This window comes from Podarcis vaucheri (assembly GCF_965113315.1).
Source record: "Podarcis vaucheri genome assembly, chromosome: 7".
NCBI lineage: Eukaryota > Metazoa > Chordata > Lepidosauria > Squamata > Lacertidae > Podarcis > Podarcis vaucheri.
The window spans coordinates 13907966-13933162 of record NC_138765.1 but is presented as its reverse complement, the minus strand read 5'-3'; the positions used below and the strand labels follow the sequence as shown (position 1 = coordinate 13933162).

General features: G+C 45.0%; 1 protein-coding gene across 1 annotated transcript; it reads left to right on the top strand.

The window, feature by feature from the left end:
* Positions 1–16701: 16701 nt before the first annotated feature.
* On the top strand, positions 16702–24984 carry LOC309537751 (phospholipase A2 inhibitor and Ly6/PLAUR domain-containing protein-like). The gene is made up of 3 exons (XM_082232750.1): positions 16702–16772; positions 21964–22110; positions 24688–24984. The coding sequence occupies exons 1-3, from the start codon at positions 16709–16711 to the stop codon at positions 24837–24839; spliced, it is 363 nt and encodes a 120-aa protein (XP_082088876.1). The 5' UTR covers positions 16702–16708; the 3' UTR covers positions 24840–24984.
* Positions 24985–25197: the final 213 nt, after the last annotated feature.

The following is a 25197-nucleotide window of genomic DNA, read 5'->3' as shown; positions in this document are numbered from 1 at the left end:
TGACCCAGGGTATGACAGATAGATGCCAGAAATATACTGGTGACAGCCAGATGCATATCGAAAAAGTGTACCATATTGTGCTGTTCTGAAAACTACAAGATCGTTGATAAACCTTGATGAATTGCTGCCTGGAACCCTGTAGCTGTTTCTTCCATTTCTTCCTAGCAACTCCATAAAACATTTTTGTTTAGACACACCTATCCAGACATGTAGATCAGGATGCATTCCATTCCCTTTTGCTATTCATTCTAATGAGTTTTAAATATTTTAAAGGTTTTAAATGCTTTTATACCTAATGTTAATATTTCTTGTAAACCCCTAGAGGTTTTTACTGCAATCAAATGGTAAATAGATTTTTTAAAATACAAACACATCTCAACAATTGCACCTTAATTTTTGAGGGGCCAGGATGGAGACCCTCAGGCCCAGGGGCCACAGGCATCCCTCTAAGACCCTCTCACTCTCTCTGGCCTTTGGGATCCTCCTTAGCCACACCTCCTCTCTCTAGGCCACACCCCTCACAAGCCCCACTTCATACCTATCTAGTTTGGCCTGACTGGATGGCCCACAGACATGTTTGTGTGTGTTTTTTTGACAGGGACTTTTATGCTAAAGGCTGCTGCCCGAGGCTGTGCGACGGCAAGTATGTGTCACTTCATTGATGGAGTGGCAAAGGTTGTGAATGAAGAAATCGGATCCTGGATCACTAGAGCAGAGTGCTTCAAAGCAAATCACTCTGCCCATGAGCTGTAACTGGGAGAGAGCGCAAATCTCCAGCTCCCGGAAGAACCCACAATTTAGGGAAATCGACTACCTTGTGCTTGAATCAGGGGAGGTCTCACTCAGCCTGAAGCCTCCCAGCCTTTATTGCCAGAATTCTAGAAGCTCCTCCTCAAGGAAAGGCTGTATTTGACTTTCATGTTCAAATGGGGTCATTGAATCATGTCCAAAATAAATAAATATAAATATATATGGCCAATAATGAGTGTTGTATCGTGTGTTTTTTCCAAATGCAACATTTGTTGGGGAAAACATTTGCCAGGGATGTAGTAGAGTCAGACGACTGGGAAAGGTCTGACTCTGAGACTGAGAGAATGCAGTCACAGGTAGAGCCAGAGTGGGTGAGTTGAGCCTTGCACCCTTCAGAGTTTCAAGACATTTTAGAGCAGCAGACCCAGGAAGCTCACAGTCTGGGAATGAAGGGGGAGACGACCTTGGGGGGGGGAGTTGCTAGGCAACCTGGAGGAAAGCAGCATTCAGAGTACTCTTCTTTAGAGAGTGGGGGTGAAGTCTGCCCACTTTCTCCACGAAGCAGGAGATAGGAAAGGGTTGAGATGCAACAGGAGGACAAGAGGGGAAGGACTGGACATTGTCGGCCTTCATGTTGCGTTCACGGCAGGGACACAGACTGGGCAATTCTTAGCTGAGAATGGCAGGCTCATGCCGCTCTCTCTGTGTTAATTGTTTATAAACTTACCACAAATCTTCCAAGAGGCTCATTAATTCTTATTGGAGCTGGTTTGCCTGCCTGAGATCATTACATCTCCCTAAGAAAGAGGACTGTTTTGTAGAACATTGTCCACCATTGTGTGTGTGTGTGTGTGTGTGTGTGTGTTGGCTACCATTTTGTATCTTGGAATGTAGCCCTGAGTGAATGGAGCAAGGCCGAAGCGCTGCACTTGGAGAAATGCTGGAGCTGGTACAATTCCCGCCACTTACCTACAACAAGATGTGGATTGCATCTGCAAAAGAAATACGCTGAGCAGACTAACTGCAAGGGTTGTTTGACATTGCCTGAGTATGAGCAGAGGATGCCCAATGGGCTCAAGGGTCCAAGTTGCTTCTCCCTCATTTCAGACAGTTGTGTGGCTCAACTGCTTGCAGGGCAGCAGCTGAAGGAGGAGCAAAAGGGTTTTCTTGTGTGTGTGTTTCTTGTGGCTGATTAGCTGCTCTCCCTGTGCAAAGGTCAGAGGCGGCAGGGTTTCTGTTGAGTCAGGTGATTAGCTGTGGGAGGAGCTTATCAGAGCTTGCATGGCAGCAGCCTGGCGGCTCGCGCAGTTTGATCCATCTTTTAGATTTAGGGGAGCTAGTCTCAAACGTTTGTTGGGGGAGACCTAGGTTTTTTGGGGGGGGTTATTTGTCCTGTCTTCACTCTTTTTAAGATGGAGAGCCACTGTAGCCACCCCCAACAACACGTTTTCAAGATGGAGGGTGAGGGAACAGCTGCAGTCGCCTGCAGTTCCTGCGCAATGTTTGCCATCTTGCCAAAGGTTGCAGGCGGCTTTACCTGCAGAAATTGTATGTTGATTGCCCTCTTAGAAGACAAAGTCCGGCAACTGGAGGAACGTGTAGCTACGCTCCAAAGAATTAGAGAGCTGGAGCTCTTCTTGGAAGCAACAGAGAACACCGTCTCCACCAAGGAGGAGACAGGGGACACCCCTGAGAAGGAGGCTAGTTCACCAACACAGGTGCCAGATATATGGAGAAACATGACTCAAAGAAGTAGGAGGCCCAGGGTTCGCTCTGATTGTTTAGAAATACACAATCGTCCTCAGGGAATGTGCAGGCGACCTTGCAACGGACAGCTCATGGAAGAACCCCGACCAAACCTAAGAGGAGGCATGTAGTGGTGATAGGGGATTCCCTACTGAGGGGAACAGAAGCAGTTATCTGGGGGCCTGACAAGATGTCTCGGGAGGTGTGCTGTCTTCCTGGGGCTAAGATCCAAGATGTAACTGAACGACTACAAGGAATCATAAAACCCACTGACAAATACCCCTTCCTCTTGGTTCATGTGGGAACCAATGACACTGCAAGCAATAGCCTCCAGAAGATCAAAAGAGACTACGAGGCTCTGGGCAGGAAATTGAAGCAATTAAATGCACAAATTGTCATCTCATCTGTCCTCCCAGTTGAACGACGTGGCCCAGGGAGAGAGGAAAAAATAGTGGAAGTGAACAGCTGGCTTCGCAAATGGTGTAAACAGGAACGGTTTGGATTCTTAGATCACGGACTGCAGTTTCTTGAAGATGGACTTCTGGCAAGCGATGGGCTGCACCTCACAATGGTTGGGAGGAATGTTTTTGCCAAAAATCTCAGAAACCTCATCAGGAGGGCTTTAAACTGACTAATATGGGGGAGGGAGACAGTGCTCCTGAAGGTAGGAGTCTATCAATTGATGAAGATGATCATCCAAATGTCATAGACCAAATGGAGCGAACAGCACACAGATCTAGTGGTGGGAGGAAAAAATCCTTAAATAAGAGACACGGGGGAATGATTAATGGACTTCAATGTCTGTACACTAATGCACAAAGCATGGGAAATAAACAAGATGAGCTTGAGCTCTTGGTACAGCAAACTAAATATGACATAATAGGCATCACTGAAACCTGGTGGGATAAGTCCCACGATTGGAATGTAATAATGGGGGGATACAATCTATTTCAGAGAAACAGACCAGACAAGAAAGGAGGAGGGGTGGCGTTATATGTCAGGGATGTGTATACCTGTGAAGAGACCCAAGATTTAGAACCTCAAAGCCAAAGTGAGAGCATTTGGGTCAAAATTAAGGGAGAGAAGAATAACAGAGACCTCATTGTGGGAGTTTACTATAGATCCCCAAGCCAAACGGAGGACATAAATGATGCCTTCCTGGAACAGATGGCCAAGCATGCAAAAGGAAGGGAGATAGTAGTAATGGGGGACTTCGATTGCCCAGATATTTGTTGGATGTCAAACTCAGCCAAGAGCATAAGATCAAACAGATTCCTCACTGGCCTTGCAGACAACTTCATTGTCCAGAAAGTGGGAGAAGCAACAAGAGGAACAGCCATTTTAGATCTGGTCCTAACCAATGTTGATGACCTGGTTAGTGGGGTAGAAGTGGAAGGATCATTAGGCGCGAGTGATCATGCTCTTCTGAAGTTTACTATACAGCGGAAAGGAGCAGCCAAGCATACTAGGACTCAATTTCTTGACTTTAAGAAAGCCGACTTCATAAAACTTAGGGAAGTGCTGGGTGAGATCCCATGGACAGTAATACTAAAAGGAAAAGGAGTTCATGATGGCTGGGAGTTTGTTAAGAGGGAGATAGTAAAAGCACAACTTCAGGCAATACCAATGAGATGGAAACATGGAAGGTGCCTAAAGAAGCCAGGGTGGCTATCTAAAGAACTTTTAACTGAGTTAAGATTTTAAAAGGATGTGTACAAAAATTGGAAAAGGGGGGAAACCACCAAAGAGGAATTCAAACAAATAGCCAGCACATGTAGACACAAAGTCAGAAAAGCTAAAGCACAGAATGAACTCAGGCTTGCTAGAGAGGTTAAAAGCAACAAAAAAGGCTTTTATGGGTATGTCCGTAGCAAAAGGAAGAACAAAGAAACAGTGGGGTCACTCGGAGGAGAAGATGGTGAAATGCAAACAGGGGACACAGAAAGGGCTGAACTCCTCAATGCCTTCTTTGCCTCAGTCTTCTCCGATAAAGAAAACAATGCCCGACCTGAAGAATTTGGAGCAAATGATTCAGTAGAGGAAACACAGCCCAGAATAACTAAGGAGATAGTACAAGAATACTTGGCTAGTTTAGATGTATTCAAGTCTCCAGGGCCAGATGAACTGCATCCAAGAGTATTAAAAGAACTGGCAGATGTGATCTCAGAACCACTGGCAGTCATCTTTGAGAATTCCTGGAGAACAGGCGAAGTCCCAGCAGACTGGAGGAGGGCAAATGTTGTCCCTATTTTCAAAAAGGGGGAAAGAGAGGACCCAAATAATTACCACCCAGTCAGTCTGACATCAATACCGGGGAAGATTCTGGAGCAGATCATTAAGCAAACAGTCTGTGAGCACCTAGAAAGGAATGCTGTGATCACCAATAGTCAGCATGGATTTCTGAAAAATAAGTCATGTCAGACTAACCTGATCTCGTTTTTTGACAGAATTACAAGCCTGGTAGATGAAGGGAATGCAGTGGATGTAGCCTACCTTGATTTCAGCAAGTCATTTGACAAGCTGCCCCGTGATATTCTTGTAAAGAAGCTGGTAAAATGCGGTCTTGACTATGCTACCACTCAGTGGATTTGTAACTGGCTGACTGACCGAACGCAAAGGGTGCTCATCAATGGTTCCTCTTCATCCTGGAAAAGAGTGACTAGTGGGGTGCCACAGGGTTCTGTCTTGGGCCCGGTCTTATTCAACATCTTTATCAACGACTTGGATGATGGACTCAAGGGCATCCTGATCAAATTTGCAGATGACACCAAACTGGGAGGGGTGGCTAACACCCCAGAGGACAGGATCACACTTCAAAACGACCTTGACAGATTAGAGAACTGGGCCAAAACAAACAAGATGAATTTTAACAGGGAGAAATGTAAAGTATTGCACTTGGGCAAAAAAAATGAGAGGCACATATACAAGATGGGTGACACCTGGCTTGAGAGCAGTACATGTGAAAAGGATCTAGGAGTTTTGGTTGACCACAAACTTGACATGAGCCAACAGTGTGACACGGCAGCTAAAAAAGCCAATGCAATTCTGGGCTGCATCAATAGGAGTATAGCATCTAGATCAAGGGAAGTAATAGTGCCACTGTATTCTGCTCTGGTCAGACCTCACCTGGAGTACTGTGTCCGGTTCTGGGCACCACAGTTCAAGAAGGACACTGACAAACTGGAACGTGTCCAGAGGAGGGCAACCAAAATGGTCAAAGGTCTGGAAACGATGCCTTATGAGGAACGGCTAAGGGAGCTGGGCATCTTTAGCCTGGAGAAGAGGAGGTTAAGGGGTGATATGAAAGCCATGTTCAAATATATAAAAGGATGTCATATAGAGGAGGGAGAAAGGTTGTTTTCTGCTGCTCCAGAGAAGCGGACACAGAGCAATGGATCCAAACTACAAGAAAGAAGATTCCACCTAAACATTAGAAAGAACTTCCTGACAGTAAGAGCTGTTCGACAATGGAATTTGCAGGCATGCATACTTGTGGTACGACAAGGTAAAAGTTCATAAAGTGTTCAAGAACCATATTGTCAGAAAAGCAATATTTAATGTCTGGACAAAGTACAAAGACTTATTAGAAAACAAGACCCCAAGATGGTTATCACCAATGGAGGCTAAGCCCCGGAAAAGACTCAATATGGAGGCCGCTTGGCCGAAATATTGGGAAATAATAGAAAAAATTGGAGATACTTGGAGGTTGCAGAGCTTGGAGAAATTAAAGGATAAGGTGCGTGATTGGCTACATTATGCTCAGATTAAAGAGGTTTTTAATTCGGACAAAAAGATAGGATTCCAGATGGAAAAATCAAAATTAGAAACAGAATTGTTAGAACCAAAGACTAAAGTACTCTCAAGAATGTATAACTTGCTGCTTAAATGGAATACTCAGGAGGAGACAGTTAAATCAGGCATGATAAAATGGGCTCAAGATATTGGGTACAACATTATGTTTGAGGACTGGGAAAGGTTATGGACCACTGGTATGAAGTTTACGGCATGTAATGCCTTGAAGGAAAATATTATGAAAATGATATATAGGTGGTACATGACCCCAGTCAAGCTTGCAAAAATATATCATCTGTCTGATAATAAATGTTGGAAATGTAAGGAGGCTGAAGGAACATTCTTTCACCTCTGGTGGACTTGTCCAAGAGTGAAGGCATTCTGGGAAATGATCTACAATGAGTTTAAAAAGGTATTTAAGTATACCTTCACTAAGAAACCAGAGGCCTTCCTTTTGGGCATTGTCGGCCAGAAAGTGTTAAAGAAGGACAGAACTTTTTTTATGTATGCAGTTACAGCAGCAAGAATACTTATTGCAAAACATTGGAAGACACAAGATTTGCCCACACTGGAAGAATGGCAGACGCAACTGATGGACTATATGGAGCTGGCCGAAATGACTGGCAGAATCTGTGATTTGGGAGAAGAAACAATGGAAGAGGACTGGAAAAAGTTTAAGGACTATCTGCAAAAACAATATAAACTGTATGAATGCTAAGAAACTGCACGATTGGAAAAAATATGACTCCAGCAAATTTAGTTGAAAAATGAGGGAAACTATGTGATGTGGAGAAAAGGTTGGAACCTAAAGTAATATTGTGTTTAAATTTAAGTTATAACTAGTTGACAAGAATTATTTGAAGTTTAGAGACATAATATTTGAGAGGTACAAAATAAGATTGGAATTAAGGTAATAAATTGCTGTTTTTTAGTTTTATTACTGAGAACGCAGGGAAGGGAGATGTGAGGAAGTCCAATTAGTCATATAAAAAGAGTTATAAATAGTTATGTTTTTTCTTCTTTTTTGTGTATTGTATGTTGGTGTAAGTATATGTCTTTCTTTTATTTGTGATTTGTTATTTGTTTGGTGAAGGGATTGTATATGTTTGGTATATGGTTGGTGATTTCCTTTTTTATGTTTGAAAAGTGAATAAAAATATTTATTTTAAAAAAAAGACAATGGAATTTGCTGCCAAGGAGTGTGGTGGAGTCTCCTTCTTTGGAGGTCTTTAAGCAGAGGCTTGACAACCATATGTCAGGACTGCTCTGATGGTGTTTCCTGCTCAAATAAAATATTTGAGGTGGCTCCCCCCCCCCCAAGTTAATGGGCATTGCTTAGGTGCACTGCATCATGTGGTCAATTATGCAGGACAGGGCCTGCCTGGGCTACCACAATATTTTATTCTAGGCATCGCAGGGAAGGGGCTAGTGAATTCTGGGGTTCTGTGCCACCAGTGAGGCTTCTCCTGGTGGTGTTCCTGGAGAAGTCTGAAGGAGGAGACCAGGAGAAGAGCAGCAAGGAGTATGAGCTTTCGTGTGCAAGTACACTTCTTCAGATAGTTTGGAGAGCTTGTGGTGCACCCACAGGCAGTCATATCTTTCGAAACCTCTGGATCCCCCCCTCCACTTCCACTTGTCCCATGCCTGGAAAGCACAGTTCCAGGTGGTTTTTCACTTGCACCATCCTTTCCAGGCACGGGTCTGATTGGTTTTGCCTTGCCCCACTGCCAGTGGTGGGGCTTCATGCTCCGGCACCAGGGGGGGTAGAGGGCAGGCAGGGTTGGGGCTGGTGCACATCCCAGGGGTATGGCGCACCACCCATAGGGGCCCGTCATGGGGGCATGGCACCAGCGTGTGCAGAGGGACAGCCACGATGGCGCACTGCCGGGTTCGCGCTGCCGGGAGCGGTGCGCTCCCCCCTCACGCCTCTTCCTCCACCAGTGCCCACTGTTTTCCTTCCAGGAAATCTGCAGAAAAACCTGATCCTGATTGTTCCAATTCAGCACTAAACCACAGGATTTTTCATGAGGGAAAGCGGTGCAAAGGTTTGTGTGACACCTGGCTGTGTTCAGGACGCAGAGCTACCATTTCCTTTTTTCTTTTGAAATTTGTTTAATTCATTTTTTCATAACACATTTCAATTTAAACATATCATTCACCTTCACATTTGGATTCCCAGAATCCCTTGACTTCCCCCCACCCCTCTCTGGCTTCCATATCTATCCTTCAGTTTATCTTCAGCCTATCTTTCCCATTCTCTCTCAAACTTCTTCTCGTCCTGGTCTCTTATTCTCCCGGTCACTTTCGCCATTTCGGCATAGTCCATAATCATCATCCAATATTCTTTGGTTGGAACTTTATCCTCTTTCCATCTCTGGGCCAATAGTATTCTCGCTACTGTCATTGCCTACATAAAAAGTTTTTTTCTGCTCTCTCTCAGCTGGCAAAAAATACTGCTCTGTTAGCAAAAATTGGCACCTCGGTTGGAGGCGATGGGGTAGGCAGGGCACCCAAAGGTGTGCTGCATGGGAGCCTTTTATAATTTGCTTAGGGCCAATTTGTAGAGCATCCCATTTCAAACTTGGATTTTCTAGAAGCACCTGCGAGAGGCAATTGAAAAGAAATAGCTACATCTGCTAAAAAAATAATAATCCTGTCATTGCTTATCAAAATGATGCATTCTACCATATTTTTGGCCAATGGGGTAATATAAGAAAAGAAAATCCTACAAGCACCAAATTTGTAAGCGAATACTTCAGTAATTTCTTTAAGAATCACTCAACGAATACAGCATATTTTCTTCTGCAAAGGCTCCACAAGGAAGTAACATCTGCCTTGACTCTAGCATTCCTTGTTTTCCACTGCATGCATATAAGCTACAGAGAAAAATCTCTCACCTTCCAAATCCACTGCCACATGTGTCTGTGTCATAGTCAGTAAATTGTAGTTTTCAAACTCTTTCTTAGGAAAAACACAATTTTCACAGAGTGTCAGGCCTAATGAGCACAGCAGATCATTCCCTGTGGGTCTTCCTGCATGAAATCAACTGCCAAGATGAAAAGTCCCCGACGCCCCATATCTGCCTATGTCTCCTCCTCTCCAGGGCTTTTTCCAAGACTGAGACTGTGAGCAGCTAATATTTCCTCTGTCCTTTTTATGCCCCTCCTGGGTTTTTTCAGTGGGATGACAAAGGGGAAGAGCCTGTTGCAGCAGAAGGGGAAGACACCTGTAACCAGAGGCACCAACCTGGGCCCCAGATTGTGGGTGCCCACCACACACACACACACACACACACACACACAATATGATGCCATGACATCAACATCACATCATGCCATCACCTGCTGCCCTTCAAGTAAAGATGTGTATTGATGCTAGGAGAGGGTGTATTTATTGGATATTATCCTTCCGGATAATAGATTGCTGAAAGAAATATCAACAACCTCAGATATGCAGATGACACAACCTTGATGGCAGAAAGTGAGGAGGAATTAAAGAACCTTATAATTAGGGTGAAAGAGGAGAGCGCAAAATATGGTCTGAAGCTCAACATCAAAAAAATAAAGATCATGGCCACTGGGCCCACCACCTCCTGGCAAATAGAAGGGGAAGAAATGAAGGCAGTGAGAGATTTTACTTTCTTGGGCTCCATGATCACTGCAGATGGTGACAGCAGTCACAAAATTAAAAGACGCCTTCTCCCTGGGAGAAAGGTGATGACAAACCTAGACAGCATCTTAAAAAGCAGAGACATCACTTTGCCAACAATGGTCTGTATAGTTAAAGCTATGGTTTTCCCAGTAGTGATGTATGGAAGTGAGAGCTGGACCATAAAGAAGGCTGATCACCGAAGAATTGATGCTTTTGAATTATGGTGCTGGAGGAGACTCTTGAGAGTCCCATGGACTGCAAGAAGATCAAACCTATTCATTCTGAAGGAAATCAGCCCTGAGTGCTCACTGGAAGGACAGATCCTGAAGCTGAGGCTCCAAGACTTTGGCCACCTCATGAGAAGAGAAGACTCCCTGGAAAAGACCCTGATGCTGGGAAAGATGGAGGGCACAAGGAGAAGGGGACGACAGAGGATGAGATGGTTGGACAGTGTTCTCGAAGCTAGAAGCATGAGTTTGACCAAACTGCAGGAGGCAGTGGAAGACAGGAGTGCCTGCCGTGCTCTGGTCCATGGGGTCATGAAGAGTCGGACATGACTAAATGCCTACACCCTCCCCAGAGCGGGGCACAGTGGGAGTGTCTCTCAGAGTTCATTCTGGGAAACTTTCAGGAAGAAACTCGGAGGGCTTCAGCTCCTGTCATTTGCCTATGTAGCAAACATGCACTGTTGGTTTGGCTGCATGGTAAATATCCCACACTTCACAGGCGGATGGCAGTCCCCTCAGAAGGCGGAGCACATCGTCCACAGGAGAGGCAAGGAAAGTCCACCTTCTCACTCACCTCTCACCTTGCCCAGTCATGCTATCTTTCACCAGGATGTCAGTGCCACCTCTCTGTTTCCATGGGGACAAGTAGGCAGAGGCATGTTGGCAGAAGAGGAAGCAGAGGGAGGAAGAGGCCTCGTGGCATATTAGGTAGTCTTACACAAAATGGAAATGATAGTCTTCACACAATATATGGAAACATTTTTGGAGGTCCCCCGTGTGACCCCAAGCAGTGGAACGATGTACCACCTGACCCACCCCCTTTCCTTGGCCCTGTGGAGAGGCAGGCAGTGGCTGCATTTGGCCCCCAGGTCAGAGGTTCCCCTCTCATGGTATACATTACTAAAGACCTCCATACTTTCCCAATTTTTTCTCTCCTTTGGCTTCCCTTAGTCAGCCAAATAAACAGCTTGGTGATTTTAGAAAGAAATTGTGAAACCATGTTTCTTCAGCACGTACATTGTGAATCTACTCGCCTTCAGCGGGTACACTGGGTGAGCAATCAAGATTTGGGCAAATGTTAGATTTCCCGCACGCTTCAACTGACTAGAGCTTACATCAGCCTGCTGAACAAGGCCAGCTGTCCCAGAACCCTGTTGTCGCAATGGCCAGCCAGGTGCCTGTGCAAAGCCTCAAAGCAGGACTGGACAGCAACACCACTCTAACCCCTTATGCTTCCCAGCAACTGACATTCAGAGGAATACTGTCTCCAACACTTGAGGAAGAACATGGCCAACTTGGTTAGTAGCCATTGTTAGCCTTATCCTCCATTATTTTCTTCTAATCCTTAACCAAACACATCCAAGTTGCTGCCCATCTTTACTTCCTGTGAGCAAATTCCAGAGTTTAACTATGTGCTATTTCAAGCAGCACTTTCTTCCATCTTTCTCAAATCTTCAACATTCACTGGCATTCATTGGCTGCCCAAAACTCCTAGTGTTACGAGAAAGGAATAACAGCTTTTCTCTGTCCTGTTGCACTAACGGCTTCCTATGAATTGAAGGCTGACTAAACCTCAGGGGTGCAGGGAGCTACAAGAATTGCCCCAATTAAAGGATCTCAGTGCTTGAGGTGTCACATAAGGGCAACAGCGTGCCGCCCCACCCATGATTCCTGAGCTTCCCCCAATTTCCTGTCCCCTCCCCTGTTCGTTTTGAGAGATCGTGGGTGGGCGGCTGTTGCCTAGGAGTGGCGCACGGTGTGTGGTTTCTCTGTTGGGCAAGGTGCAAAGCTCTTCTTTCGCACCCTGTGAAACTCTCAAAACGAAGGGGGAAGGGGGCAGGAGATCGGGGGAGGCTCAGGAGTCACGGACGGGTGGCGCGCCGTTGTCCAGGAGGGGGTGCAAGGTGCACGGTTTCTCTGCTGGGCAAGATGCGGAGGGGTGAGATGATTTTGATCTCCTCGGCCAACTGGAGCGGCGGAGGAGCTGGCGCAGAGCCAGGAAGTTGAACGTGAACGAGAGCATGTCCCTGATGGCCGGGACTGCAGAAGTCAAATTGGATCAGGGAATCCTTAAGTTCTTTGAAGTTGAGGCTGCTTGAGTTGAGGTACCTCAGTTGCTGGAGGCTGGCCCAGATGCCCCTCAGAGGTCCTTTCCAAATCTGTGATTCTGTGATTGTCCCACAGTCGTATTCTCAAACTCTGCTTCCAACTCCACCCCCCAGGTTTCTCTCCTTCTCCGGACTTCTCAAGACAGCAAAATAGCTGTATAGTATAGATGTACAGTGGTGCCCCGCAAGACGAATGCCTCACAAGATGGAAAACTCGCTAGACGAAAGAGTTTTCCATTTTGGAGGTGCTTCGCAAAACGAATTTCCTATGGGCTTGCTTCGCAAGACGACAATGTCTTGCGAGTTCCTGCTGGGGTTTTTTCCTCCCCCCCCTTTTTTCTAAGCCGCTAAGCCGCTTATCAGCTGATCCGATCAGCAGATAAGCCGCTAAAAGCCGCTAAAAGCCGCTAATAGCGCTAATCCGCTAATCCTTCAATGGGCTTGATTCGCAAGACGAAAAAACCGCTAGACAAAGAGAATCACAGAACGGATTCTTTTTGTCTTGCGAGGCACCACTGTAATTAGGAATAATAAAGCATGTAATTTGTTCCAATGGGCTTTTGGGAACTGACCACTTTAAATGAAGAGCTGGTGCCACGATGTTCTTATTGCAATCATTGCCATGGTTTTAATAGGGTGTGGGTGGGTGTTGTTTTAACTCTACCAATGTTTCGCAGGTGCAAAAATGCTGATGAGCTGGCCAGGTTTGATGGGGTTTTTGCCTCTCCTCAGGATGATGAAAATCCGAGCAGACTTTAAAGAGCTCCTATAGCAGGAATGAGAAGCTGTGGTCCTCTAGGCCAAAAGCACAAGCAATCTCTCTCTCTCTCTCTCTCTCTCTCTCTGTCTGTCTGTCTGTCTGTCTGTCTGTCTCAGATAATAGAATCTAGATTAGTGGGGACATGAAATTGAGGCTGGCACAGATTAGGAGGGACGTGTCCTTGGAGTACTTGGAAGGGGGAAGATATTTAATTTGTTTTCAGAACTGTGCTTTACATCATGGTATAGCACAATTAGAATTCTAGCAATTTGTTGCACTGTCCTGAATCCGTTGTTCCTGGGTGCTGGCAAATTGCTCCTTGACATCATCTGTAAATTCCTTCAATGAAGCCTCTTTGTGCATCAGTTGCTTGTTCAGCTCAGTGCTGTTCTCAAACTCCTTCCTGGCTCTTCAGCTCTCTAGAATGATGAAGACACTCCTGATCTCCTGCCTCCTCTTGACCCTTCTGAATCCAGGTGAGCAGAACCACAGCTGCTGGGCAGTTCATCCTGTTTCCAGGAAGGAACTAAGGGGGGGGGTCAGCCATTAAAGCAAGAGAAGAAAGGAAGAGGAATAAAGCATATGGTCAAGCTACAAGGGATCCTCAATCATAGATTGTTTGTTCCCAATATTTATATTTGTTTTTATTTAACCAAATACAAACTGAGATGTGCAGTATCCCCAAGTCCATTGGGGGAGTAAGGGAGGCAGTTGTCCACTCTTGAATAACCAGAATCCTAGCTTTCATCTACAACAAAGAATATGTTTCTTGCACTTTTTTCTGTTTGTTTACCTCATCGCCCACTCAGATTCTGCAACTCCCTCTGAAACTCTGTCCTTTTTTCTCTGCTACTCACCTCAGGTAGGTGTTTTCCCCATTTTCTATCTGGCCCAAAGAGTTTCTCTTAATGGCCTTCTTAATGAGTTAATGACTGACTATCATCAGCCTTACATAGGTTAGATCTCAATGTCGAGCCTACAGCCCCACTCACCTCACAGAGTGTTTGTTGTGGGGGAGGAAGGGAAAGGAGAATGTTAGCCGCTTTGAGACTCCTTAAAGGGAGTGAAAGGCGGGATATCAAATCCAAACTCTTCTTCTTCTTCTTCAAGTGGCAATAGCAACATCAAAAAAGACTGCCTCTATTGCATCTGCAGAAAATTGCAGCAGGAGACTCTTTCAGGTGGTTCACAGTTTAACGGAACCATCTTTGCCAATAGGGCCTTGTAAAGACCGCAAGATCTCCTACAACAATAAAGTATTTTGCAGATAAAGTTGCTCAGATTCGGACGGAGGTAGACTCCACCGTGGCAGCAGGGTCGGGCGGGAGAGTGCTAGAGTCTTGTCTAGTCGAGCTGCATGGAATCAATTCCAATCTGTTACCTCTGAGGATGTGGACAGGTTGCTTGGACAAGTGAAACCAACCACCTGTCTCCTTGATCCTTGCCCATCCTGGCTAATAAAAGCAAGCCGGGAAGGGATGGGTGATGGGCTCTGTGGGGTGGTGAATGCTTCCCTCTGTGAGGGAGCCTTCCCAGACCCGCTGAAAGAGGCAGTCATTAAACCGCTTCTTAAAAAAACATCTTTAGACCCGGCCAATATGCCCAACTATCACCCAGTCTCAAATCTTCCATTGTTGGGCAAGGTGATTGTGCGGGTGGTTGCTGAACAACTCCAAGCATGCCTGGAGGATGCAGACCATTTGGATCCCTTCCAATCAGGATTCAGGCCATATCATGGGACTGAAACTGCCTTGGTCACGCTGATGATTTTCTACAGCGGGCAAGGGAAAAGGTGAAATCTAGTTATTCCAGTTCCACTGAGCTGCTTGCCCATAATTCATTTTCAATTCAATAGGCAATATGTTGAAACTCATCCTTCAGGTACTCACACATTAAAGCTTAGCCGCCCCCGCCCCCCCGCACCTCCTCCATGAGGTTTTATCTCCTCACCACTTCTCAAATAAATATACCTTTCCTTTTTAAGTTCTGCTAGTGCACATGTGGAGCATCTTTGACAAACTCCAGTGCCCATCATCCAGAGCCATTGGTCATGCTTTCTGGAGCTGATGGGAGTTGTAGTTCAGCTACTTGTGGAGTGTCAAAGGTTTCCTCACACCTGCCCTACAGGTCCTCTCTCTCAGACTGCCGGAGCCACCTAGGACAATCATTCTCTGGTCTCTCCAAGACTCAGCCCCCATTCACACACAACTTAAGAACTACAGAGGAAATATATATAGACAGCACTGCATAAGTGAAAAATGGCCCGTTTGGTCCACTATCTTGTTGTCACCATGGTGAACCAGATGCCTACGGGAAGTTCACAAGCAGGATCTAATAGTGCCTACAGTGTTAGAGAGAGAAAATATCTCTTGAGGCTGGAAGCCATCAACAGACTTATTATCCCCCTTGAATTTATCTGTTCCTTTTCTTAAGCCATCCAAGTTGGTGGCCTTCACTGCCTCTCATGAGATGGGCTTTGTAGGAGGAACTGTCGTGTTGATGTACCTTAATGTACCTATTTCCCATATGTGGATGGTGCTAAGGTTTCCTGAACCCATCTCCCCATGTCTGTAGCGGCCTCTCTGACTTGTGAGTTATGTCTCAGTCAAGGAAAAGATTGCAAAAACACCACCATACAGGAGTGTAATACGGCCATAAATCGGTTCTGCGTATCTGGCATTGGAGATGCCAAAATGGGTAAGTGAGAAGAACTTTCAGCCTTTTTGACCACCAAAACTTAAATTCCCAGACTCACTTTCTAAGGCCATATCTTAGCTACAAACCACAGGGTGTGGCTTTTCATAAAGCAGTGTTCTAGATCCTGTATTGCATGTAGGAAACAGAGGGAAATTCAAGTGAGTTCACATTTGAAGGTGAGCTTACCTACTTGGCTCTTTCCAAAACAATATGCAAAGCCAAACAAGGCCCTCCTTCCACATCCACACTTCTCCCATTTTTGCAATCCAGTTGTGCAGTCGTGTAATTTATATTTTATTCTAGGTCTGTTCCCCTGCCAGATGAATCTAGAAATACCCTTTTGCCATTCCTTGAGGTGTCCTATCTTCCTATCACTGGTATTGACTGGAATAGAAACAGCATTCTCTGCGGGTGAATTTTCATGAGGACTTTTCAAAAGTTCTCCATCCCTGCCTCACATTCAACAAATAGATAAAACTGGAGGTCTCTCTTTCCACTCCAGGCCGGGCCAGCCCAAGATATTGTGACACCTCAGGCAAACCATGAAATGCTGCCCAGCGGCCAGGCAGGGAAGAAGGGGGGACTGAAGATCTGCATCAGGAACAAGGGGGTGGGAAGGGGGATCTACACTGGAATTGTGTGGGGATAAGATGGCTGGGAGGAGACCAGCAGCACCTCCTAATTGCCAAGAGGCCATTAGAGAGGCAGCATTTGGAGGGGCTGCCAAGGAGGTGGAAGATCTGGCCTCCAAGAAATGAACCACAGCTGCAAAGGTGGTAGCAGCCTGCAATGCTTTCATAAGAGGCTGCCCCTGGGGGATATTTCCTCTTGTGTGGGTGAGCCAGATCTCCAGGTGTAGTTATTTTCTTCCAATTCTTTCTTCTATAGGTATTTTTGGGAGCAAATTTGTTTTCAAGTCCTGTATCTATGCACTGTATTGCATCACAGACTATTCCAGTGTCACCGTAACATCAACTATGTACATGTTGATCAAGACCTACTGCTGTAACACAGATATGTGCAACAGTGAAACTCTTGAACGTAAGTAGCAGCCGCAGTGGGGGATTCAAGAGGGCTGGTTGCCCCAGGTGCATTCGCTTCCCTCTCCCTGCTCGGAAGACCCCTCCCCAGACCCCACCAACATCACTGCCACACAGCCCTGACAGGAGGCGTTTCCAGGCAGGGCAGGGGCAATTCACCTTCCCCTTGGGGAGAGGAAGAGAGGTGGGGACACCATGGAGGTGAAAGGCAAGCTTCTCAGCAGAGTCTGCCTCTCGCCCTCCTGCCTGCAGCCCTTATCAAACTGAAGACAGAAGCTCGGGTTGGGATTTGAACTGAAAACCCCAAAACTTGAAGTTAGGCTGCGCAGAACTACATGTTGAGGCCTCCTCAGGTGTGACTGGTGAGGCACTATGATGCCTCTGGATTGGCCAGGCCAACCTTGCCTGATATTATTCAAAGTCCCTCTCCTAATATCAGCTTCTGATATTTACCCTTTTCTCCAAAGAGCTCACCATTTTAGACTCAAAACACTCTGTGAAATAGGTCAGGCTGAGAGATGGTGGCTGGCATAAGGTCCCCCAGCAAGCGTCATGGCTTGAGCATGGATTTGAACCTTGGTTTCCCAGATTCTAGTCCAACCCTCTAACCACTACATCACACTGTCTCATTGGATTCCCAGAGCTCTAGCCCTTCCTCCAAAACCTAGACTCCTCCTCTTTCTTTGATGCATTTTTAGAGCTATTTTTAGCAGGACAGACTCCTTTCCCGTTTCTGTGTGAGGAATTTAATTTCTTCAGGTTTGCATCCTTCTAAAGCAAATTCTAATACAACTATATTAGATAGCATGGGCTCCTGTGCCACCTGCACAAATCCTTCCCTCACCTCTTGTTCCATTTTCCCAATTTGAAGATATTGTCCTAAGCCGCTATTAGCCCTATGGAGGAAGGGGAAAGCAAGCAGTTATTTTTTATATATATAAATATTTTATTAAGTTTTCACAATAAAAAAGCATACATGGACAAAGAAAATACAAAATCACAAATAAAAATACAGTACAAAAATACAAACATCAAGCACATCAAAAGAAAAAGAAAAAAAGAGATAAAAACACATATAGTAACAAAAAACAAAAATTCCCTCTTTCTTAATTTCTCATCTTCAATTAGCTTATTTTCCCGACTTCCTCACGTCTCCCGTTCTTGTATCCCTTTTTTAAAAATTAATTCAGCAAATTCATATCCTATTAATTTATCTGTTGTTAATCCAATCTTACATTTTACTTCATTGCTAAAGCCCCTGCGTTTCATTTCAATGTCCTTAACATTCATAAATTTTACAGTATTTCTGCAAATAAATTTTAAATTTCTTCCAATCTTCCTCCACCGTCTCCTCTCCCTGGTCTCGGATTCTGCCAGTCATTTCCGCCATCTCCATATAGTCCATTAGCTGCATCTGCCAATCTTCCAAGGTGGGTAGATCTTGTGTCTTCCAATCCTTTGCGATGAGAATTCTTGCTGCTGCTGTAGCATACATAAAAAAAAAAGTTCTATCCTTCTTTAACACCGATTGGTCCACTATGCCCAGGAGGAAGGCCTCTGGTTTCTTCAGGAAAGTATGTTTAAATACCTTTTTCAGTTCATTATATATCATTTCCCAGAAGGCCTTGATCCTTGGGCACGTCCACCAAAGGTGAAAGAATGTACCTTCCATCTCTTTGCATTTCCAACATTTATTATCGGGCAGATGATATATTTTTGCAAGCTTGACTGGGGTCATGTACCACCTATACATCATTTTCATAATATTCTCTCTTAAGGCATTACATGCCGTAGATTTAATCCCGGTGGTCCACAACCACTCCCAGTCAGCAAACATAATGTTATGGCCTATGTCTTGTGCCCATTTTATCATTGCCGATTTTACTGTTTCTTCCTCAGTATTCCATTTCAACAGCAGATTATACATTCTCGAAAGTGTCTTTACATTGGGTTCTAACAGTTCTGTTTCCAACTTTGATTTTTCCACCTGAAAACCAATTTTTTTATCCAAATTATAAACCTCTCTTATTCGAAAATAGTGTAACCAGTCTCGCACCTTCTCTTTGAGTTTGTCATAACTCTGCAATTTCAATTTATCACCTTCCTGTTCTAAAATTTCCCAGTATTTTGGCCAATTAGCTTCCATGTTGAGTTTTTTCAAGGCCTTCGCCTCCATAGGTGATAGCCACCTTGGAGTTTTACTCTCCAAAAAGTCTTTGTACCTTATCCAGACATTAAACAGTGCTTTTCTGACAATATGGTTTTTAAATGCCTTATGTGCTTTTATCTTGCCGTACCATAGATATGCATGCCACCCGAATACATTATCATACCCTTCAAGGTCCAAAACATCAGTGTTCTCAAGAAGCAGCCATTCCTTCAGCCAGCAAAAAACTGCTGACTCGTAATAAAGTTTTAAGTCTGGCAGGGCAAACCCCCCTCTATCTTTAGCATCAGTAAGAATTTTAAGTTTTATTCTGGGCTTTTTGCCCTGCCAGACAAATCTAGAAATATCTCTTTGCCACTTATTGAAACAGTCCATCTTGTCAATAATTTGCAATGATTGAAATAGAAATAAAATCCTCGGCAATACATTCATCTTAATAACAGCAATCCGACCCAGCAAGGAAAGCTTCAGGTTCGTCCAAATTTCTAAATCTTTTTTCACCTCTGACCAGCATTTCTCATAATTATCTTTAAATAAGTTTACATTCTTAGATGTCATGTTCACCCCCAGGGAAAGCAAGCAGTTAGTCCAGGTGCAGAGCCAGCCCACCCATGACGGCCTCGGTCCAGTATATCTGAAGGAGCGTCTCTACCCCCATCATTCTGCCCAGACACTGAAGTCCAGTGCCGAGGGCCTTCTGGTGGATCCCTCACTGTGAGAAGCCAAGTTACAGGGAACCAGGCAGAGGGTCTTCTCGGTAGCGGCACCCGCCCTGTGGAATGCCCTCCCACCAGATGTCAAAGAGAAAAACAACTACCAGACTTTTAGAAGACATCTGAAGGAAGCCCTGTTTAGGGAAGCTTTCAATGTTAAAAGATTGTTGCACTTTAATATTTTGTTAGAAGCTGCCCAGAGTGGCTGGCGAAACCCGGCCAGATGGGCGGGGTATATATTATTATTATTATTATTATTATTATTATTATTATTATTATTATTATTATTCAAGGTGAGATGACCTCCTGCCTTCTGCTGCTGCCACCAACAGGTGTGTAGAGCACACCTTGGAGGCTGGAAATGAGTGTCAAAGGCGGTGGGGGAATTACCACACACACAGCACTACATACTTCCCTTTAGCAATCCCCCCACCCTGGTGTATACTGTTATTTACAGCACTATAACAAAGAATTATGGGAGTGGTAGTTTGTTAAGGGTGCTGAGAGTTGGTAGGAAAACCCCTATTCCCCTCACAGAGCTACAGTTTAGCAATCAACCCCCACAAAATAGCTCTTATTATCACCATCAGTCTCCGGCACTGAACGTGTTGGCCTTAGTGTGGGGCACCAAGGAGAGTTTGGCTGTCTGGCTGGTGTACTGACCACCTAGTGCAGCAGCAGCCACCCTGTTAGGCCTGTTGGATGTGGTGGCCGGCTGGACCTTGGAGTTCCCTAACCTACTGATAGATAGATAATTTATTACGGTCAAAGACCAGCTCACGTAACATAACAGAATAAAAACAGCGTTCATAAAGATAAAATATACAATTGGAGCAGATTGCAGCAATAGCTCATGAGTTAAAATTGAGGTATATACATACACCCGTACAACTGAGATTTGGGCTACCATAAAAAATTGACCCTGAGGCACCTCAAAGGGCAACTTCAGCATTTCCCTAGTAAACTGTTTTATTCTACAGGATGATCTGTGCCTACAAATCTGGGCGCAGAATCTGGCTACCAGCCAGGTCGTCTTATGATCTTTGCCTAAGAGGAGAGAATTACCGTAAGTTTAGACTGTCTGAAAGATTGGCGAGCCTCTTCAGCAAAGGATCAGTGGTGTCTCTACGAATCTCAACATAAAAAGGACATCTAAAAAATATATGTTTGAGGCTTCCTATTTCCCCTAAGGGGCAGGTGCAAAGTCTCTGTTCGTACAGGACCCTTCTATAGGAGCCTTCCAGAACTGGTGAGGGTAGCAGGCCATGAATTTTATGTCTTCCCGCCATAATTTTTCCCATTGTTCCATGTAAATATTATAACCCAAATCTTGCACCCATCTCACCATTACAGCTTTCACTTGTTCTTCCTTTACCTCCCATTCCAATAGGAGGTCGTATACACGTGAGATATATTTTCCTTTACTTTGCTTTTTCAAATTCTGATGTTTCTTTTGCAAGTCCTGCTTTTTTATCAATGGTTAATCTTTGATGAATTTAAAATATTGCAGCCAGTCTGTTAGGTGCCCTTTAATTTCTTCATATTTTTTCAGTATAGGTTCATCTTGTTGTCCTTCTACTAATAATCGGTATGTGTCCCATTCCCCATCCATATTCTTTTTCTTAACTGCCTGTGCTTCTGTAGGTAAGGTCCACAGAGGGATCTTACAGGTTTAACCTGTATTTTAACTAGCTGTTTTTTCTTTCTTTTTTACTTTATATTGTAATTTTTTTGGTGCTAGCCGCACCAAGCCCAGTTCTGGCCGGGGAGGGTGGGGTATAAATAAATTATTATTATTATTATTATTATTATTATTATTATTATTATTATTATTAGCTACCATTTTTTCCTAGGTGAAATTGTAATTTCACCTAGAACTAAGCACATCTTTTTCCAGAAGAGATTTTTAAAGGACGAAACTGCTCAGAGTTTTCTTTTTCTTCCCCTCTCTAAGAAAGGGGGCCATTTTGTAGTATTTCATCACCATCTTGTGTGTTTCTGTGGCTACCATTTTGTCTCTCAGAATGCCCTCCAGTGGTTCTCAGTGCTCAGCCCAATTGCTTAAAGCAGTATCCTTGTGCTTGAAGTATGCTGTGAATGTGGCCCCAGTCAGAAATCTCTTGCACCATGCCTTAATATAGCCCTGGATGAATGGAGCAAGGCTGGAGCACTATACTTGGAGAAGTGCTGGGAGCTGGTACACATCCCTCTTGGAAGGGGGAGCACAATTCCCATCCCTCACATACAGCCAGATGTGGTTTGAAGCTGCAAACTAACTGCAAGGTTGGGGTGCTGTGGTGATTGCTTTACAGTGCCAGAGCCTGAGGAGAGGGAGCTCAATGGGCTGAAGTGCCCAAGTTGCTACTCCTTCACAAGCAATCAGTGCCAGTCCAAGAAAACCGTCAGCTGCAGAAATAACGAGGACCGCTGCTTCTACTATGCGGGTAGCATCAGTCTTGGTGAGTCTCTGCATCTTGTGAGTGCAGCTAGGGCATTTAAAGCAGTATCACGCCACCTTGAACAGTCAGGCTTCCCAAAAAAAAACATGCTGGCAAGGGTGCTGAAAGTTATTAGGAGACGCTGTTCCCCTCACAGTGTGTCTGGGATAGTCAAGAGCCCAAGGAGGAGGGATTGGTGACCAGAGGAATCGGGTGGAGGAACATCCAGGGGAGGGGCTAGTGATTTGTGGATTTCTGTGCCACCTGTGAGGCAGCTCCTGGTGGTGATGAAAGAGGGGAGTCAGGAGGGGGAGACCAGGAAGCCAAATACAAAGCAGGAGAAAGAGGCAGGAGAAGAGTTGCAGGACATCTCTTTTTCTTCCCATCCATCCACCCTCCCTCAGAGTCTGGAGAACTTGTGGTGCTCCCAGAGAGAGTCATAGCTTCGGAAACTGTGGATCCTCCCTGCACTTCCACTTGTTCCATGCCTAGAAAGCACAATTCTGATTGGTTTTCCACTTACACATCCAGCAGAATGGATGACCCCTGGGTGTGTTCAGGACACAGAGCTACCATTTTATGATTTTCTTGGAAAAGGGGTTGATTGTTAAACCACTCTGGGAATTAGGCTTAGCCAAGGGAGGATGGTTAATGCTACTCTGCAGAGCAAGACGAGCTCTTGTGACTCTCAAAACTTAGGTAGCTTGTAATCAGCCCCAGGCTGCTGCTGTCACCCCCAATACCAGACCAAACTGGGAGTTTGTAATCCACAATCTTAGTTCTCCATCGCTTTAGCTTGAACTAAGAACTGGACCATAGAGTTCCACTGGAACCTGAAGTGCAGCAGGCAGAACACTGCTCCATGAGCAAGTGTAGATGTGCCCCATGGTGGTGGACAGCTGCCAGGAACATACTGGTGACAGCCAGATGTATATCGAACTAGTGTTCCATATTGTGCTGTTCTGAAAACTACAAGATTGTCGATAAACCTTGATGAATTGCTGCCTGGAACCCTGTAGCTGTTTATTCCATTTCTTCCCAGCAACTCCATAAAACATTTTTGTTTAGACACGCCTATCCAGACATGTGGCACGTGAGTGGCGCTGTGGGTTAAACCACAGAGCCTAGAACTTGCCGATCAGAAGGTCGGCGGTTCGAATCCTTGTGACAGGGTGAGCTCCTGTTGCTTGGTCCCTGCTCCTGACATCCTAGCAGTTCGAAAGCACATCAAAGTGCAAGTAGATAAATAGGTACCGCTCCAGCAGGAAGGTAAACGGCATTTCCGTGTGCTGCTGTGGTTCACCAGAAGTGGCTTAGTTATGCTGGTCACATGACCTGGAACCTGTATGCCGGCTCCCTTGGCCAATAAAGCGAGATGAGCACCGCAACCCCAGAGTCGGTCACAACTGGACCTGGTTGTCAGGGGTCCCTTTACCTTTACTTTATCCAGACATGTAGATTGGACGCACTCTATTCCCTTTTGCTGTTCATTCTAATGGGTTTTAAATATTTTAATAGTTTTAACTGCTTGTATCGCTAATGTTAATATTTCTTGTAAACCCCTAGTGGTTTTTACTGCAGTCATGAGGTATATTGATTTTGTTAAATAAAAATACATCCTAAAATTTGGATCTTAATTGGGGAGGGCCCCTCATGTCTAGGGACCGAAGGCGTCCCTCTAGGACTCTCTCTCTCTCTGGCCCTTTGAATCCTACTTAGCCACACCTCCTCTCCCTAGGCCACACCCCTCACAAGCCCCACTTTATACACTACCTGAATGCTTTGTCCTCACTGGATTGCCCACACACGTTTCTGGTTTTTTATCAATAATTATACCTTCCTGGTTGATAATCCCTTTCTGTCCCTCTTAAAGAAAACAAACATGAATCTGAATCATATTAACATAAACTACTTTACTATCAGATTCATTCAGGTTTACAGAGTTGTTCCTGAAGGCAGGCTTAGGTTACATAACAGATAAACTATATACAGTGGTGCCCCGCAAGACGAAATTAATTCGTTCCGCAAGTTTTGTCGTCTAGCGAATTTTTCGTCTTGCGAATCACGAAATCCCATAGGAATGCATTGAAAATCAATTAATGTCTTCCTATGGTCAAAAAAAGTCCAAACAAAGCCAAATTTGGTACAACAACAGTTTATTAACTGCTCTTTAAAGTCACACATACTGTAAAGAGCAGTTCAAAAATTGAAGGGAAAATAAATTAACTTTATTAACAAAACATGTCTTTGTTTTTAGACAAAGGAAACAAAGTCACGAGATGTTTTCGTCTTGCGAAGCAAGCCCATAGGTGAAATTCGTCTTGCGAGGCAAATCAAAAACGGAAAAACCTTTCGTCTAGCGAGTTTTTTGTCTTGCGAGGCATTCGTCTTGCGAGGTACCACTGTATTAGATAGTAGTGAATCATGAAAAGACTGCATCCGAGCAGTTACCAGTTAACACTCCTTGCAGCAACCGACCAACAGACCAACTGACAAAACTGCCTGCCACATAGAGGCGGTTAGTCCTCTCGCGGAATGTTGGACTTGACTAGCAGCTTTATATCCCACAAAAAGCACCTGTGTGTTTCTTTCCAACAGGGAATACCAAGCTAAAGGCTGCTGCCCGAGGCTGTACGACGGCATATATGTGTAACTTCATCAGTGGAACAGACATTGCGTTTCGAAATTACAGCGTCCTGACCACTAGAGCACAGTGCTCCATAGCAAAACGCTCTGTCTATGAACTGTAGCTGAGAGAGAGAAAGCAAATCTCCAACTTCCAGAAGAACCCACAATTTAGGGAAATTGGCTGCCTTGTGCTTGAAGCAGGGGAGGTCTCAGCCTGAAGCCTCCTAGGCTTTATTTCCAGAATTCTAGAAGCTCCTCCTCAAGGAAAGGCTGTATTTGACGAGACTTCCGGTTCGGCGCCAGCGCTAATGGCTGCTCCCTCTCCGAGCTCCGGAGAGAGGACGGCTCTGCGAGTTCGGGTCTGACCCGCTACGGCAAGCGGGGGACCCCTAAAATCACAGGAACGGAGCCTGTGAACAAGGAGATTCGGTGGGCACCTGAAGCGCCCCCCTTTACCGCAGAAAGAGCCTTTTTAAAGGC

What these genes read in the sequence shown, in the direction of transcription:
- LOC309537751 (XM_082232750.1), top strand. Translation starts at nt 16,709, where the DNA reads ATGTACATGTTGATCAAGACCTACTGCTGTAACACAGATATGTGCAAC. An exon ending in CAACAGTGAAACTCTTGAAC is followed by an intron (nt 16,773 to 21,963) that starts GTAAGTAGCAGC and finishes ATTGCTTTACAG; the next exon opens with TGCCAGAGCCTGAGGAGAGG. An exon ending in TGCGGGTAGCATCAGTCTTG is followed by an intron (nt 22,111 to 24,687) that starts GTGAGTCTCTGC and finishes TCTTTCCAACAG; the next exon opens with GGAATACCAAGCTAAAGGCT.